The sequence below is a fragment of the Nannobrachium achirus genome (genome assembly GCF_963921795.1).
Source record: "Nannobrachium achirus genome assembly, chromosome: 4".
Taxonomy (NCBI): domain Eukaryota; kingdom Metazoa; phylum Chordata; class Actinopteri; order Myctophiformes; family Myctophidae; genus Nannobrachium; species Nannobrachium achirus.
In genome coordinates this window covers 22297665-22314131 of record NC_137813.1, presented here as the reverse complement: position 1 = coordinate 22314131, position 16467 = coordinate 22297665, and the positions used below count along the sequence as shown (strand labels likewise).

The following is a 16467-nucleotide window of genomic DNA, read 5'->3' as shown; positions in this document are numbered from 1 at the left end:
CTCTATTCCGATGGCTGGCATTGCCATCAGTAACCTAACCTCAGCACACATTCTGCTTGCCCGTGTATTGTGGGTAAGGGTGAAAGGTCACTTGGGAGTCGGAGCACTCGATGCAAGACCCCTCACAAAATCACATCTCTAATTGGTTGACCCGGGCCTCCATTTCCCAGGCTTGTTGTTGAGAGATGAGAAGAGCGTTTTAACCGAGGTGAGAGCTTGGTGACCTATCCCGGGAAGGAACCCAGCATGGTGTCTTTGTACTAAAAAACGTGGAGAAACATGTTCTGGGCCAGTTAGCAGGATGAGAGCTGTGCACATGACAGATTTTGCCTTATATTGCTTTTATGTCGAGAGGCTGGCTAAAGACTTAGGTTTTGATGCAGGCCGGCAGAAATACATTAACCCATTTAGACCAGAGGCCGATTCTAAAAACGCCTTCTAAATCCGCCCTCTAAAACAGTTATTTGGAGAAAAAAAAAATATTTTTCAAAACATTAAATAAATATCACACCCTGTGTGAAGTGAGTGGTGCCTTTAATGAGTTCATTTCATTGAGCGAAGCCAGATTCAGGAGCTGTTAGCACTGCTCAAAAATGTACAACAACAACTTAAATATAGGCTTTTTAACACAGGTCTTAACAAAGGTTTTGAATTAGTGTGAATTAGTGTGAGTGTATCATAATTGTCAATCACTAATATCAGAAGAAATAGAAGGACCACATACAAAAAGCCTTAAAGCTGCCTGCAATCCCTAATGATCATCCATGTTCTACCCGGGACTCGAACCCTTTACTTTGGGCGAAGTGTTGAGCTTCATGCCACATGTCAACCAATACTTAACAAGTTGACAAGCAGTTGGCCATAGGAAGTACAGTACAGTTCTCAATAGAAGAGTATAAAAAACAACTACACCACCACAGTTGTATAGTAGTTGTATTGTATTAACACTCTACCATACTGATTGGTCACAACAATATCACTTTATTTACACACAAAAAGAAGGTTATGTATCGCAGCTTTAATCTGTTTTCCACACAAAGCTCCTCTGGTTATTGAACACCCGAGGCAGCTTCACGTAGTAACAGCAGTGCTTTCATGCAAGACGGAATAGCACAAAAGGCAGAATGTAGAGGCGTGACCATGTCACAGTGCAACAACGTCCCCAGGCAATAACGGCTAAGTTCATTTCCTGCCTGGGCTTCCATACAAAGCCATTGTTACCACATGGTGTCAAGGTGATCATCACGATTATGTCATAAAAGAGGAAGCTGTGACCAAGACCAGAGCTTCACAGTGGGGAAACGATTAATTTCTCTAACAGTTCTCGCTCTATGTCTCTGTCTGTGGGGGGAGGGCTTAGAGCGAGGGGTCTGTTGTTGACTATAGATAATGGCAGATCTCAAAATGCATCGCAACGCGTGTTCTCCGCATGTACTGTAGATCTGCAATTTTCAGCTCTCCACACTCGGTGCAGAACTTTTGTTTTGGTGTAAACAACATAATACATAGAACACATTATCCATTTATCTACAGATGCAATAGCCAATATTACAAGTGGCAGGTTTCAGAGACAGGTACATTTATGTAAATTGACAAACAACCCCCAAAGTCTTTGAACAATAATATTGTGGTGTAATTCTTTTGTCTTTCCCCATTACCTGTACAAATCTTACCGTTTTGTTGGTTGGTTGTACAGTACTGTAGGTTGGCCAACTATTGCCAGTGACTGATTATGCATTATCTTATCATTATCTTTGGATGGTTAATCATATAGAGAATGGATAGAATTATGATTATGTAACTATTTCCAAAAGGCACCATTAAAAAGATATTGCCTGGCTAGAAAACATTTGTCACCAAAATTCAACTTATCCGCCTCATTAAAGCCATGACTCCCTGTCTGCATATTCCCATCTTTAATGTGATTGCTTTTTCCATTTCAAACACACTGCTCAGTGCTCACAGGTAGACCAGCAAGGGAGATGAGGTGTTTGATGTGCTCAGTGCTCGTTCTCACTAAAGTCCAACCCATGTATCGGCAGTGATGGAAAAAGTACTCAAATGTTTTAAATGCGATGCAACGCTTTGTGAGCTTGTAGATGTGCTATTTTCAAATAGCCTATGTATAAAATTGGGCTAAAGTGGATCATGTATGTTTTATAATATAATAATTTATATCTGCAAAGTAACTAGTAACAATAGTGTTCAAATAAATGTAGTGAAGTACATTATTTGCCTCTGAGAGTAGAAGTATTGAAAATAGGAAATACTTACTACTACTAAAGTAAAACTACCTCAAAATTGTACTTATTATCTCTATAGTCTAGTGATGTTTGATATTCCATCCTAATTGTCGAATTCCAACATTACTGGCCCACAATAACTTACCTGATCTGGCGGAGACATGTACCACGAGAAGTTCTGAATTATATTACACACACCCATAGAAAGCATATATACAGTACTGAACACGTGACATGACCAGAAGATATTAGATATGGAAAAGAACAGAATGTAATTGGAAAACAACAGAACAGATGCATCTTGTATAATTGTGCACAAGTCAGGTCGGTCTATCTGATAAAGTAGCTGATTGCCCTGGCATCAAGTATATCGGTATGTCTTACAGAAATTTGAGTGAATCAACAAATGCATTTACCTGTCAAGCAGATACATTTCAGTCCTAATTATATGAACCGGATTTTAATGAAGGTTTAAGGAAAATATATTTATTCAAACTCTAATTTCTTCAGGGACATAACTGTCAGATGGAGTTATTTCCTAGACAGTTACCTGATCTTTTTGCTCTTTCGTGTTTTTATTTTTACTCCTTCCTGACCCTGACAGCAGCCTTTTTTAGTTGGTGCTTATGGGACACAAGGTGGTGCGGGCATTAATGCATTGGCCTTCTAGGATAAATATATCCCTAGCTTAAGCCAGCAGTGATTAAAGCAAGAATGCAACCTGCATCAAACCTCATTCTTTTGCTAGTTCTAAGCTCTGTGGGCAGGTTTTTGTCAGTAGTACATATGTAGACGCTAGATTTCTCACTAAGCTAGACTCAAGGTAGCTGAGACTTCAACGTGTTATATAATCCGCTGACATCTTCTGGAGCTGTTCTGTGTTATTCTTTCCAAATTTAAAATTCACTTTGTGGAGACATGCCTTTATCCAAAGGATATGAGCACATTTTATGATTCAACAATGTTGGCATTGAGTGTAAAGTCTTGTATGACTCAGGTCAATCCCACTATTAATAGTTTATCAACATAGCAGCACCAGAATGTATTATTTGACGACACCTGGTGTTAACGTAACAGCGTTTTGGTTGTGACATTATGTAGATTTAACTGTCCAAACATAGTGCATTTCTGCAGCCTCTCTCTATCTGATTTCTTTCTCTGCCATGTAGTGAAACATTTCCCCTCCTCAGGTCCACCTTTTGAGATGCTTCCGTATTTATGGAGATGATCAAGTGAGTGACGTTATCCTTTGACTTTTTGAAGTCTAACTTCGATTTCATCATACGTTGGCTGGTGTTGCGTGGGAAAATGCGGTGAGACAAGCTTTTAGATCAGTTATGTTCGTAGTTACCTTGTACGATGGCGTACAATAAATGAAGAATTGCTCACACTGGGGTTTGTCAACCAGTGTTTGTGTGTTTACGGATAGAACACTGCTGTGTTGCGGTGCCTCCTCTGAGCAATGTGTCGACAGGCTACTTTAAAAGCCTCTTGCAAGGGGAAGCAGGCAGCTGGTGGCTACCCTTCGCTGTCCTGTTTTGCCGCCCACCACAGTTCAGAGGCCCGTTTGACTCATCCGTTAAGCGCTGGCAAACGCCAGCACCCCCAGCATGCTCTGCTAATGGGAGCATCGCCATGCTGAAGACAAGCACACAGGGGCCTTATTTCCTCTCATTTAGACTGAGACGCTGTCAGAGAGAGAGAGAGAGAGAGAGAGAGATGGATGAGGGATGCGAGTGAAAACAGTGGGAGGAGGAGAGGAGGGCTGGGGCAGAGAGATAGGGTGACGAGAGTTGTAGTTTCCATGACGGTGAAAGCGAGGAGAATGGAGGAGGAATATTCTGTGGATGAGGGTAGAGCGTGTGGAGTGAGCGAGAGAGAGAGAGAGAGAGAGAGAGAGAGAGAGAGAGAGGGCGCATATTATTCGGAATGGAGGGTTTACCTGTTCTGTTGGTTGTGTGTTTGAGATAAACGGTGGTGGTGGGTGGGCAGTGTTGTCTGTCAAAATGCTAGGGAGCAACGTAGATTATTTTCTCTCTTCTCTTGAAGCATGCACTGTCGCATAGCATGCATATCCTTCCTTCCATAGTCCATACTGACCCCTCACCCCCACCAACCTTAAATCAGCAGGCCTTGACCTTCCCATACACACACACACACACACACACACACACACACACACACACACACACACACTGGGGGTTGAAGAGATTGAGAATGACTCTGTTTATGCCAATTGTATGCCTTTCTGGGTATTGTGCGCCTGTTGTTTCATCTTCTTTTGCGCTTGGTATAGTATTCCTTTGCGTGCATGCATACGTGACATGGGTGTAAACATGCATACAGTAGTTGGCATATGGCTGAAAAATGTTTTGCTTGCTGTTTGTGTGTGTTTGTGTGTGTGTGCGTGTGTATGTGTGTGTTTTAAGGGTGTGTTTTTGCCGTTCTGTGTCTTGTCCAGGCTGTTTACCATGGCGTGCCTGGCTGCTGTAAGGCAGGAATTCCACGGAGAGCTAGTGAAGCAGCGGGGGCCTGGAGGATCCAGGGGAAATGGTCATAAAGCGGTGCCATTAACCGCCGCTATCAAACCCTCGCCTAATGTTCTCCGGCTCCCCGCTGTTCCTCGTGGCTGCACGGCTGCCTCCCTCACCTCCTGTCCTCCGTTGTGTTCAAGGTTACCCGGGAATATGTGGCCCACTTCAGAAATAGGCTACTCACTAAGCTCTAGTGGGCCATTCAGGTGCCATTTTAGTCAGTCGAGTCATGACCTCCATTTTTCTGTTACTGCGAATTGGCCTGTTATGGCATAAGATTGCTACACCGGGAGGGAATTGAACGCCATAGAAGCGGGGCTGGAGATAAGGCAGTAAAAAAAAAAGAGAGGTACAAATCATCGTTTCCGCTACGCCTGGTCCCTAATAAAACGGGAGCGGGCACCCGAGGACGGCATTCTTGTGTGTTGGCTATAAGCTTTTATCTAAGTAGCCCACACCGGACTGTGAATGAAGCCTTCAATTTTGAAGTTCCAGAAATGTCTTATCTGAACTTTTCTAGACTGCTGAGGCATTCCTTTTGAACCACTGGCATGGCTCGTGTGTGCAGTTTAGGAAGGGTTGAGTCCGTGTTTGGGTGTTATTGTAAACGGCGTGTTTTGGTTGGGTGTTCTAAAGGGGACAGGATTTCCTCTGGATGGACCGCACTGCACAGGGCTGTTTTCGCCCGGCCTGCTCTTTGGCCTAGAGCAGGGGGGGGCAACTTTGATGATGGAGAGGGCCACTACATTTTCACACTCACTCCAGAGGGCCACAATGCATATACATAGCAAAAATAGCAGATCTACAAGCTCAAAACGCGTCGCAGGGCGACACGTTTTCAGCTTGTAGATTTTTGCTATTTTTGAATTGGAATCGCGAAAAGTAACTTTTTTTTTCTTCTTTTGTTTTAAAATTTCAAATGCATTTATATGTTCTACTTCTTATGTTAAAGTTGTACCATGTAACTTTTTTTATAAAACAAATCTTAAAATTGTCCTAACTGTTAAATCGCTAAAGTTTTAGAACACCCACTCCGTTATTTTCAGCTTCTGAAGCCTTCTCTTTATATGTTTTCTATGATCCTGGCCGTGGACCGGATTTCGCGCCAAAATGACGTAATCTGCATCATCTGTATACGTTGTGTATACGTTGCCCAATCACATCGCCGATCATGCACACATGGTACACTACCGGCCAATCACAGCGCATCTTGAAGTGGGGTCGCCATATTTGTAGTCGCCCGTGTGTCTCTTTACTCAAAAGGTAATCTCGCCTACCAGGCAGGGTGAAGTAGTCCGTTTCTCCGGAATGCCTGAACGCACAGGAACCAGGGACCCCTCTAAAGATAGCTCTCGGCGTTGTGGAGGCAGACGCGGGGGTGTGAAGGTACGAAAAACGGGCGAAAGACGCGAACGCGACCGCGGTTTGCTATAGGGCTACTGACCACTAGTTGAGCATCTTACACAGTATAGCTTTAACTTTATGAACTTAAATATAAATACATTGGACATAAAAAAATACAATAACATCTTAATACTAGTCATTTAGCTACTAATATAGACTGAAGTAATTAAAGCCGGTAATTTTCTCCATGTTTGGAATTGTAACAGCTGAAATCAATAATACAGTATATCAGTACTCCAATATCAACCTGCGGGCCGCATTAAGTGAAGGTGGGGGCCGCATGTGGCCCCAGGGCCGCCAGTTGCCCATGTATGGCCTAGAGATTCTCCCTGCCAGCCACACTGTCTTTTCACATGCTCTGTCGCTCGATGATGAACCCAGCTCCCTATACGCAGTGACACTCAGTGGGTTGGTGTCAGCCCCAACCTGGTGTCAGGCAGAGCAGGCAACAGGCTTGACTTTGTTCAACTCCCCCCCACACACATGCTGGTCTCTGGCATACATGCCCATCCGCCTACTGAAACATTGTTGTTGAACTCCCATCGTGCTGCCTACGCGCCCAAGCTCGACTTGTCAGTGCATCGTCTCTCTGGTGGTCAATGAATTCAACGTTCTATTGGCTCTCCCACTGCACGTTCTGTGGCATTACAACCTTCATTTAGACATTTATGTGACCACATATTTATAGTGCACATTGGGTTTGACAAGTACAGGTACATGGAAATCGTCAATGATTTGTTTTAACACATATGGTCATATAGAGCAGGGGTTTTCAAAGTGGGTGACGGGGCACCCTGGGGTGCTGCGATGGCAGTCCAGGGGTGCCACGAGATCATTTGATAATATTTGAAATTTATTTGGATATTTAAAAATATATTTTGTAAGTACAAAGTTATTTTCAGTCAGTTCTAACCAAAATGGCTATTATCTCAACGTCTTCCTCACAACAAATATCGTCACTGTCGGGCAGAAACCTCGTATATCCAACTTTCAAATCTGTACGTATTTTGCCCTGCTACATCATACAAGACTGTCGCACAAAACTAGTGAAAACAGCCGATCTACAAGCACAAGATGCGAGGCGTTGTGTGCTTGTAGATCTGTTGTTTTCACTAGTTTAGTACATTTTACAGATGATAAATAAAACGGTTTTGGACATACAAGGTTTCCACCCGACAACGACGATATGCTATAAATATAAGGTGCTGGGAGTGAAAATTATAATGTAGGGGTGTTTCGGATTAAAAAAATATTCATGGGGTGCCCTGAGACAAAAATGTTTGGGAACCCCTGATATAGAGGCAGCGTGAGTCCTAGGGTGGTCCTAGACCTACAGTAGCATAACCACTGAAGAGACCATTATTCCATGGTGCAACGGTTTACAAAATTCACGGTTCGGTTAGTTATTTTGGTGTCACGGTTCGATACTTTATAAACAGAAATATAAACAGAAATGTCCTTGATTTAAAAATTTATTTTATAACTACGTATTTCTTTGTTTTAACTTCAAACAATACGGTACCCAACCTCTAGGGTAGTGGTTCTCTAAGTGGGCTCTGCAGTCCCTTCTGATGGAAGGTCTCTTATATATTTTTATAGTTTACATGCCTACTGATTAGACTTGCACCTTCTACGGGCCTTTTTGGATGTGCAGGAGTCTCTTCTCTTTGTTATATATATATTTAGTATTTAAGAAGGCAATACACACAGTCATTTACATTTTTGAAACATTTCACAACGGTACAAGATACAGTATATTTGCAAACATTTGACCATGGACCACCTGTAATGATGCCAAGGGCCATTGGTTGAGAAAAAGCGCCCTATGCTTCTGCCTGGGCCTCCACACTCTGGCTCAACTCCGCTCGTGACTCCCTCCCTATGTGGCAAAACTCTGTCCATCTCCTCTCCTGTTGAATCAGTGATGGCTAGAATGTCTTACCACGCATTGTTTCATGCTAGCAGATGTGCTCCGCGTTCACGTCCAAGAACCAAGCCAACATTTCTGCACCAGAAGACGAGAGAGAGAGGAATGCTGTAGCAAGCCCTACTAGTAGCAAGTGCAATATTCCCTTTCTGTAATGCACTGTTCACTTGATTCTCGTGTCAAGCTCTTGTGTGCATGCTCTGACTGCTCTCATATACGCGTGTGTCGCGTACACACACACACACACCTGCATGTGGAATTGATTACATTACTGGCAGGAAGGATTGTGTGTGTGTGCGCGCGTGTGTGTGAACGAGAGAGAGTTAGAGCTTCAGCCACAGATATAATTGGGCCCACCAGGCTGGAGAACGAAGCTCGTCATCTCTTTGCATGCACTGAATTGGTGACAGATTAAAGGAGTGGAGTCTCTATCTTTCTGTGTCCCTCCCGCCTCTCCACCTCTCCTTCCCCCTTTCTTCTTTGCTTTGGTGTAGGGATGGGACGATACACCATATTATCGTTTATCGTGATAAAAAAACACTCAGGATAATGGTATCGTGGAGATTTAATATATTGTGATATCGTCCTCCGTCATGCACTGGGATCAATTCACCTTTTGTTTGCCGAGCTGCATATCCGGTACCACTTAAACCCTCTATTATTGGTAAAAGGTACTTATAATATACATACTTGATACAGTATTTTTTTTGCTATCAAATGTTGTATAACAATTAGCCGAACAATTATCTACAAGCTCACAACGCGTCGCAATGCTGTGAGCTTGTAGATCGGCAATTTTTTGTCAAATGTTCCGCCCCAAGATAATGGATTTTGATTATCGCGATAATATCGTAAATCGTGTTTTTTTTGTCACAATAATCGTGATATGAAAATTATAATGTAGGGGTGTTTCGGATTAAAAAAATATTCATGGGGTGCCCTGAGACAAAAATGTTTGGGAACCCCTGATATAGAGGCAGCGTGAGTCCTAGGGTGGTCCTAGACCTACAGTAGCATAACCACTGAAGAGACCATTATTCCATGGTGCAACGGTTTACAAAATTCACGGTTCGGTTAGTTATTTTGGTGTCACGGTTCGATACTTTATAAACAGAAATATAAACAGAAATGTCCTTGATTTAAAAATTTATTTTATAACTACGTATTTCTTTGTTTTAACTTCAAACAATACGGTACCCAACCTCTAGGGTAGTGGTTCTCTAAGTGGGCTCTGCAGTCCCTTCTGATGGAAGGTCTCTTATATATTTTTATAGTTTACATGCCTACTGATTAGACTTGCACCTTCTACGGGCCTTTTTGGATGTGCAGGAGTCTCTTCTCTTTGTTATATATATATTTAGTATTTAAGAAGGCAATACACACAGTCATTTACATTTTTGAAACATTTCACAACGGTGACAACGGTGACATTTTCATATCGTCCCATACCTACTTTGGTGTCAGCAGGGCTCCGGCGGTCCTCACCTCCTGAGGCCTGAGGCACGACAGTGGTGGGAAAAGAACTCCTCACATATAAGTAAAAGTAAAAGAAATGCTCTGTAAGGGTGCACACACACCAAAATATGGTCGCCAGCGGATAAACTATTTTGTTGCGCGGCTGACTTAAAACGCAGAGAGCGCATTCTGTCCCAAAGACAGCGACGCGCCTGTCAGTCACTTCCAGAACCCTCCCCATTCCGCCTTTGACTCACCCGATTGGACAGAGGGGAAAAACTGGAGCTCCAGCATAAACGCAAGGTCGGCGCGGCGCGCGGATATCCTCCACTGACATGAAAACGCCCCCTTCCCATTGAGATGCACTGGCAGAACGCGGATTCCACTCTCATAGGTACTTTGGTGTGGCTTCAGTTTTGGCATCAAAATGTACTTAACTCATACCCTGCCAAAAAAGAAGTTTCTATGATAAAAACGTCTTTAAAACGTCTTTTTCACTATGGACCTCCCTGCCAGACGTCTTCTGAACGTCTTTTTTTTTTAAATAATAAAAAAAAAAAAAAAATGTTTTGGAAAAAATCTTTTTGAAAAAAAAAATTTTGGACCTCCAACAGTGTACTAGGCATGATCGCGATCGCGAAATTGCATGTTTAACCCCCATACCAACCCCATCTTTCAAACATGGCAGCCATGTTTGTTTACATTTGAAGAAAACATAAGGGCTCCTTTCTCCTGAATGCCTGAACGGATTTCCAAGCGGATTTTTTTGTTTGAAAGCTGTGAAAAGCATGCACATGCATAGTGCATGATCTGTGCACGAATGTGTGCACCAGCGTGCACACTATTTTTTTAACCCTTTGTTGGCGAACCGGCAATATAAGAGGTCATCCCACTTTAAATATGGCACCGACTGAGTTAAAGTACCAAAAGTAAAAGTACAGTACAGTATGTTTGGAAATGGCATTTCTGCAAGCTCACAACGTGTTGCGATGTGTTGTGAGCTTGTAGATTGGTAGTACAATATTTGGATCCGAGATGTAGTGGAGTAGAAGTATTGGAAGTTGGAAATACTCAAGTTAATGTACTTAGTTACTTTACTCCAGTGGTTCTCAACCTGTGGGGGGTCGCCAAATTATTTTGGGGGGTTCCCAGATGATTAACATATTGTACAACGTTGTTTTCTCACTCAACAGTAAACAAACCAACATAAAGTTTAAGTATATATAGAGGGTATCTGCACATTTCTAAAATGACAATTTAAGGACTTTTAATACCATTAAAATGACAAATTAAACATTGGCCAAATTGTCAAATATTAGAGGCAGAAATTGTGAAAATAGCAGATCTACATGCTCACAACGCCTCGCAACTAGAACCGTGTCCGTGTTATACAAAATGTAATGCCTCAACTCTTAGTGCTCGTCAGGGTGGGGGGTCCCCAGTTAAAATATGATGTGGTGGGGGGTCGCGGCCTGAAAAGGTTGAGAACCACTAGTCTATAGGAGAACAACTCGGCGCGTTATGACGACTATGAGCCTGTGTCGATTAGAATTGGTAAAAATCTGGACAAAGAGGGCTTACTTAAGTGGTTCATTACACTTCACCACACAATGTCGAAAACAAACCTATTTGAGGAAAGGAAAAAACACAATCCGGCAGTGCAGTGTAGTATAAATGTGTCTCCATACTGTACTGTAGGTCACAAGCCCCGCGGGTCCCTCTTGTTCCTTCTCTTTTTACAAGCCTCTGGCTCACCTTCTCTCTCAAAGCTGACGTCTGTGGCTTGCTGAAGGCTTGCTTCTTCGTGTGTGTGTGTGTGTGTGTGTGTGTGTGTGTGTGTGTGTGTGTGTGTGTGTGTGTGTGTGTGTGTGTGTGTGTGTGTGTGTGTGTGTGTGTGTGTGTGTGTGTTAGGGATGGGACGATCGCGATAATCGAAATCCGTTATCCTGGGGCGGAACATATGCCAAAAAATAGCCGATCTACAAGCTCACAACGCGTCGCAATGCGACGCGCTGTGAGCTTGTAGATCGGCAATTTTTTTGGCAAAGACATTTGATAGAGAGTGAAAAAAAGACTGTATCAAGTATGTATAATATAAGTAACTTTTACCAATAGAGGATTTAAGTGGTGCCGGATATGCAGCTCGGCAAATAAAAGGTGAATTGATCCCGACGATATCACGATAAATTAAATCTCCACGATACGATTATCGTCAGTGTTTTTTTATCACGATAAACGATAATATCACGTATCGTCCCATCCCTAGTGTGTGTGTGTGTGTGTGTGTGTGGGGTGTGGGGGACTGTTTTTCTTCACAGGCTTGTGTGTGTAGCTATCATGCTCTTCAAAGATTCTGCTGAATAACGCTGAACTAAAATTGAGCTAAATGGCACTAAAAGGGGTTCATTGGCTTGTATAATGGGTAACTCATTTAGTGCTATAGCACCTATCTTAATCACCTTCAACCTGGCGTCCCTATTTTGGGTATGTCATTATAGGCACAATCTTCTAAAAGAGACAATTTACAGTACAAGCTCACTATGTGTCTCATGATCACAAGTTGTGAAGGAGCTGCAGTGTGTCTGTGGATTTCATAAATATTAAACCAATGAAAAGGACATTACAGATCAGTCCTTCCTTTGAGAGCGTAAACATTCTCTGAAAGTTTAACTAATTAAAACTGAACTTCAGTATTACTCCTCAGAGAAGACTACTGATTACTGTATGGCAGGGGTCTTCAACAGGGGGTCCGGGACCCCTAGGGGGTCCTCAGAGTTACTACAGGGGGTCCTCCAAATCTTTGTGTGACTTTTTTTCATTTTTTATTTTTTTTCCCACTTGAACCCTAGAGTCCATATTCAGTGAACTTTAGCCAAAAATAGCAGATCTACAAGCTCACAACGCCTTGTGCTGCAAGGCATTGTGAGATAATAGATCGGCTATTTTTGGCAAACAGGTTTGGTGTAAAAGGAAAAGAGCAGACTAATTACTGAGAGAAATTTCAAGTTCATTAAGCATTGATGGTTCAAGTGTTTAAATATCTGAAATTTACATGAATCCAAAATATACCGTACTGAGGATAGTGCTGTCAAACAACGAAACTACATGGAATCTATGGAAAGGTTTTGGGGGTCCCTTCTTCATCTCTCTCTCAACTAAGGGGGCCTTGGCCTGAAAACGTTGAAGACCCCTGCTATATGGTGCTTTTGTGCATGCAGGCTTTACAATTCTAAAATGTCTTTTCTCCAACTTCCTCTTTCTCTCTAACAGGCGCCCTGACTGTTGGTCTAGTCCGGCAGTGCCAGACCATCCACGGGCGGGACCGGACCTGCATCCCGCCACGGCTGCCCCCGGAGTGGGTCACCACGCTCTTCTTCATCATCATGGGCATCATCTCCCTCACGGTCACCTGCGGACTCCTGGTGGCATCACACTGGCGCCGCGAAGCCACCAAATATGCCCGCTGGATCGCCTTCACTGGCAGTAAGTGGTCAGACCAAGTTAATTCAAGATTTAATTGGCTGTTGCCATGGAAACCACTCATTTGACATCTTTCTGCATCTCCAGGGAAAAAGTAATCAGAGTAAATGTAATCCGAGTATGAGGACTTTTTCACGATAGTATATTTTTTCACTCAGAAACAGAAAAATAACAATCGCAGGCATCGGTGCTTTTGTAACGGCCGGTAGAGAAGGCTGCGTTTTAAACATGAACGTGATTTAAAAGTTAGATTAGGAGAGAAATGCAGCAGCATAACACTGCTCTCTACGAGGGAACGGATTTCCCGGTCACATGATACCGCGTCGCATGTCGGGAATTGGAGTGTTTCCCTTCACATGCGGGTGCCTCGTACAGTAAACTTCAGCTTACTTTAGATTACTGTACAACGCGTGAAACGCGTCGAGGGCACACAGAGACATCAAAGAGTTTGACGCGTTGGCCCGTCATGGATCTCTTTTGAGTTAAGAGTCTAATCGTCTAATCGCAATTATTTGAGGTTATCGCAATTATTTTGCATAATCGTCATAATCGTTTCCTGGTTGAGAAATGTTAGTTTCAAACACTTTAAAAAGTAGTGGAAATAGCAGATCTACAAGCTCACAACGCGTCGCGATGCAACGCTTTGTGAGCTTGTAGATCGGCTATTTCCACTATCAATGTTCTTATAAATTTGTATAAATTTGTCAGATATGTCAGTAATTTCTTTGTATATTTAAGTTATGTGTCATAGTTGCCATGTGCAACTTCAAAGCCTACAAGCCAAACAGAAATGTAATTGTCAATGACAAAAACACAATTAAATCGTTAATCGCAGTTGTTTGAGTGACAATTAATCGTCATGTAAAATGTCATAATCGTGACAGCCCTATTAAGAGGTTAAATGAACAATAAGGAAAATACTGTCTACTGTGTCATTACACCTCTTCCTTTAAATAGCAGCCTGCTAATGCTACACTTTGGTGCTTTGGTTTGCCAGCAGCTGGTCTACGAAGCAGGGAGGCCAGGAGAACAAGTGAGAGATAACGAGAGAGAGGGGGGAGAGGGAGGGAGGGGGGGGGGGGGGGGGGGGGGGGGGGGTTAGGTGAAGATATTGGTTTTAGCTCAGCAATAATCTACAACATTTCACTGGTACTGCTAATTCAGCCATATGGAAGATAGATGTGTGTGCATTCTGTTCCAAAATGCAGGCATACAAAAATATATACGTTGTGTGTGTGTATGTTTGTGTGTGTGTTTGCTTGCACATGCACACTTACAGTATGCCCATCTTTTCCACGCTGCTCAGTAATAACTCACACACTGGTTTGGCTGCTTTCATATCATTTGGGGGAGGGTGTTGTGATTGGTTGATTACATTTTCTCAACCATTTCAGGCCGCGACCCCCAAAATAATCATGTTTGAACTGGGGACCCCCCCACCCTGCACAAGCACTTGGAATTGTCATGGTCAAGACACCACAGAAACAGAAAATAGACGATCTACATTAGAAAACAATGTTAACATTCAGCTAAACATCTGGGGACCCCACAAAATAATTTGGGTTGAGAACCACTGGATTACTTAATTAGCGCCCCAACAACATTTTGAAACGATAAAATGTTTATTTTATTTTTGTAGTTATTCAAAATATGCATAGCTGATCTATAAGCTCACAACACGTTGCCATGTGGCGTGCTGTGAGCGTGTCAATCGGCAATTGTTTTGCTATCCGTTGTACAATTAAGTATATAGGGCTTAAGTGGTTAAGAGAATAGACAGCGTCTAGCTCACACAGATGGCGTAGGCTGGACAGAGTTGTAATTACCATAACGCAGCATATAAAGTCTGGACATACTGTGTGAGAAAAGGCTACATTTTCCCACACAACACAACCAGTGAAAGCATTTTGTTCTACAGGGAGCAGCTAGAGTGTAGTTTTAAAAACAGACCTATCTATTCTGGTTGGGCTTTTGTTTTGGAGACGTGCAAAGTCAGAACAAATCCGCCATGCTTTGTAGTGTCTGCTAAGCCTGTGCAAAGTCCCCCGTGAATCGCCGTATTTACGGGAAACCAAGCCCTCTTGAAAGTTGGCTGTACGTTAAGCACAAATCTGCGTCCCGAGCTAAACTGGAAGGCGTCGAGTCAGTCTTTGACAGTCGCGCTCGGAAAGCAAGTGATGATGTTACCGTGGCAACGAGGAGTAATCGTCACCATTGTCTGTTTCTGTGGTTCTGTCGGTTCCATCAGGATCTCAGCAGTCTGTCCTGTTTGCTTGCACAATTGCCACAAGTAAAATATGTATTCAGGCTTCAGACTCGAAGCAGGGGTGTCGTACCAAATTCTGGGCCCTGGGTACAAGGATTCACTGCGTTATTTTGTGCTTTATCTATTGAAAAATAGACCAGGTCAACCTGGTTGTGCCAGACCCCCTGTCTGTCATCATCATTTATGACATCATGCCTTTTGTAGGCATGTCATCATCATGTCATCATCATATGTACCCTTTATATAGAAAACCCGGACAGACATTTGCTTATGTAGGCCTACCCATTTCATGGGTCTGGCAAATAGCAGATATTTGTCTTTGTCTTTGAAGGTTTTTTGAAAAACCTATGTTTCTATGTGAGTGGTGCTCAAACCTTTTCATGTGAAGGACCCTCAAAATGATATGCATTTGGCCACGGAACCCCATCTCAAAATATTTCATTCCAGGGACCCCCCAGAAGCAAAATTTGAGTTAAAAATGTAAAAAAATTATTGAGGCATTTGCACACATTTTCACGACTTTTAAAAAATAGCAGATCTACAAGCTCGCAGCGCTTGTACCGTGTGCACCGTGCTGTGAACTTGTGTATCTGCCATTTTTCAATAGCTAAAGTATAGAATAATTAAGCCCCCCACCCCCACCTTGGGCCCTGTGATTGTTTTGTTTACATTTTTAGTTGTTGTTGTAATTATTGGTTTTCCCTGACGTTGCTGAACTACCTCTCTGAACACCGTGCCTCTCTGAAGCTGCTGTGCTGTGGCTCATAATTAGCGTCTGTGAGCCGTAAGGAGGTTAAGACAGGACAATTAATGAAACAAGACTCGAGGCCACGTCACACTTTTGCCCTACTCATATCTCCGCCACTGTTGCCCCTATCCATGCCAAACTTTGCACACACACTCCTTGGCTGCCAAACAACAACCTTCACCCCTCATTTCCCACGTGGCCCTCTTCTAGCGCCACCATGAGGCCGATTCTTGCAAAACACATTTTTGGACTAAAATCATGCAAATCGGTACACAGTATGTCTAGACTCTAGAGTCATGTCATCGACATGGATCTGTCCCATTTAGCGCCACCATCTGGACCATTTTTACATATGACCTGACGGTCGCTTATCTCACGATTAGGGAGTCTTAAGCCTCTATCATAGTCCA

At 42.9% G+C, this 16467-nt stretch overlaps 1 protein-coding gene across 1 annotated transcript in view; it reads left to right on the top strand.

Moving 5' to 3' along the window:
* Nucleotides 1–16467, top strand: part of mosmoa (modulator of smoothened a) — a gene marked incomplete at its 3' end in the record, with an annotated part of 33426 nt that overhangs the window by 4125 nt on the left and 12834 nt on the right. Inside the window, exon 2 of the mRNA XM_080724347.1 lies at nucleotides 12834–13046. Within this exon, the coding sequence (XP_080580473.1) occupies nucleotides 12834–13046 (213 nt within the window). The remainder of the gene's footprint in view (nucleotides 1–12833; nucleotides 13047–16467) is intronic.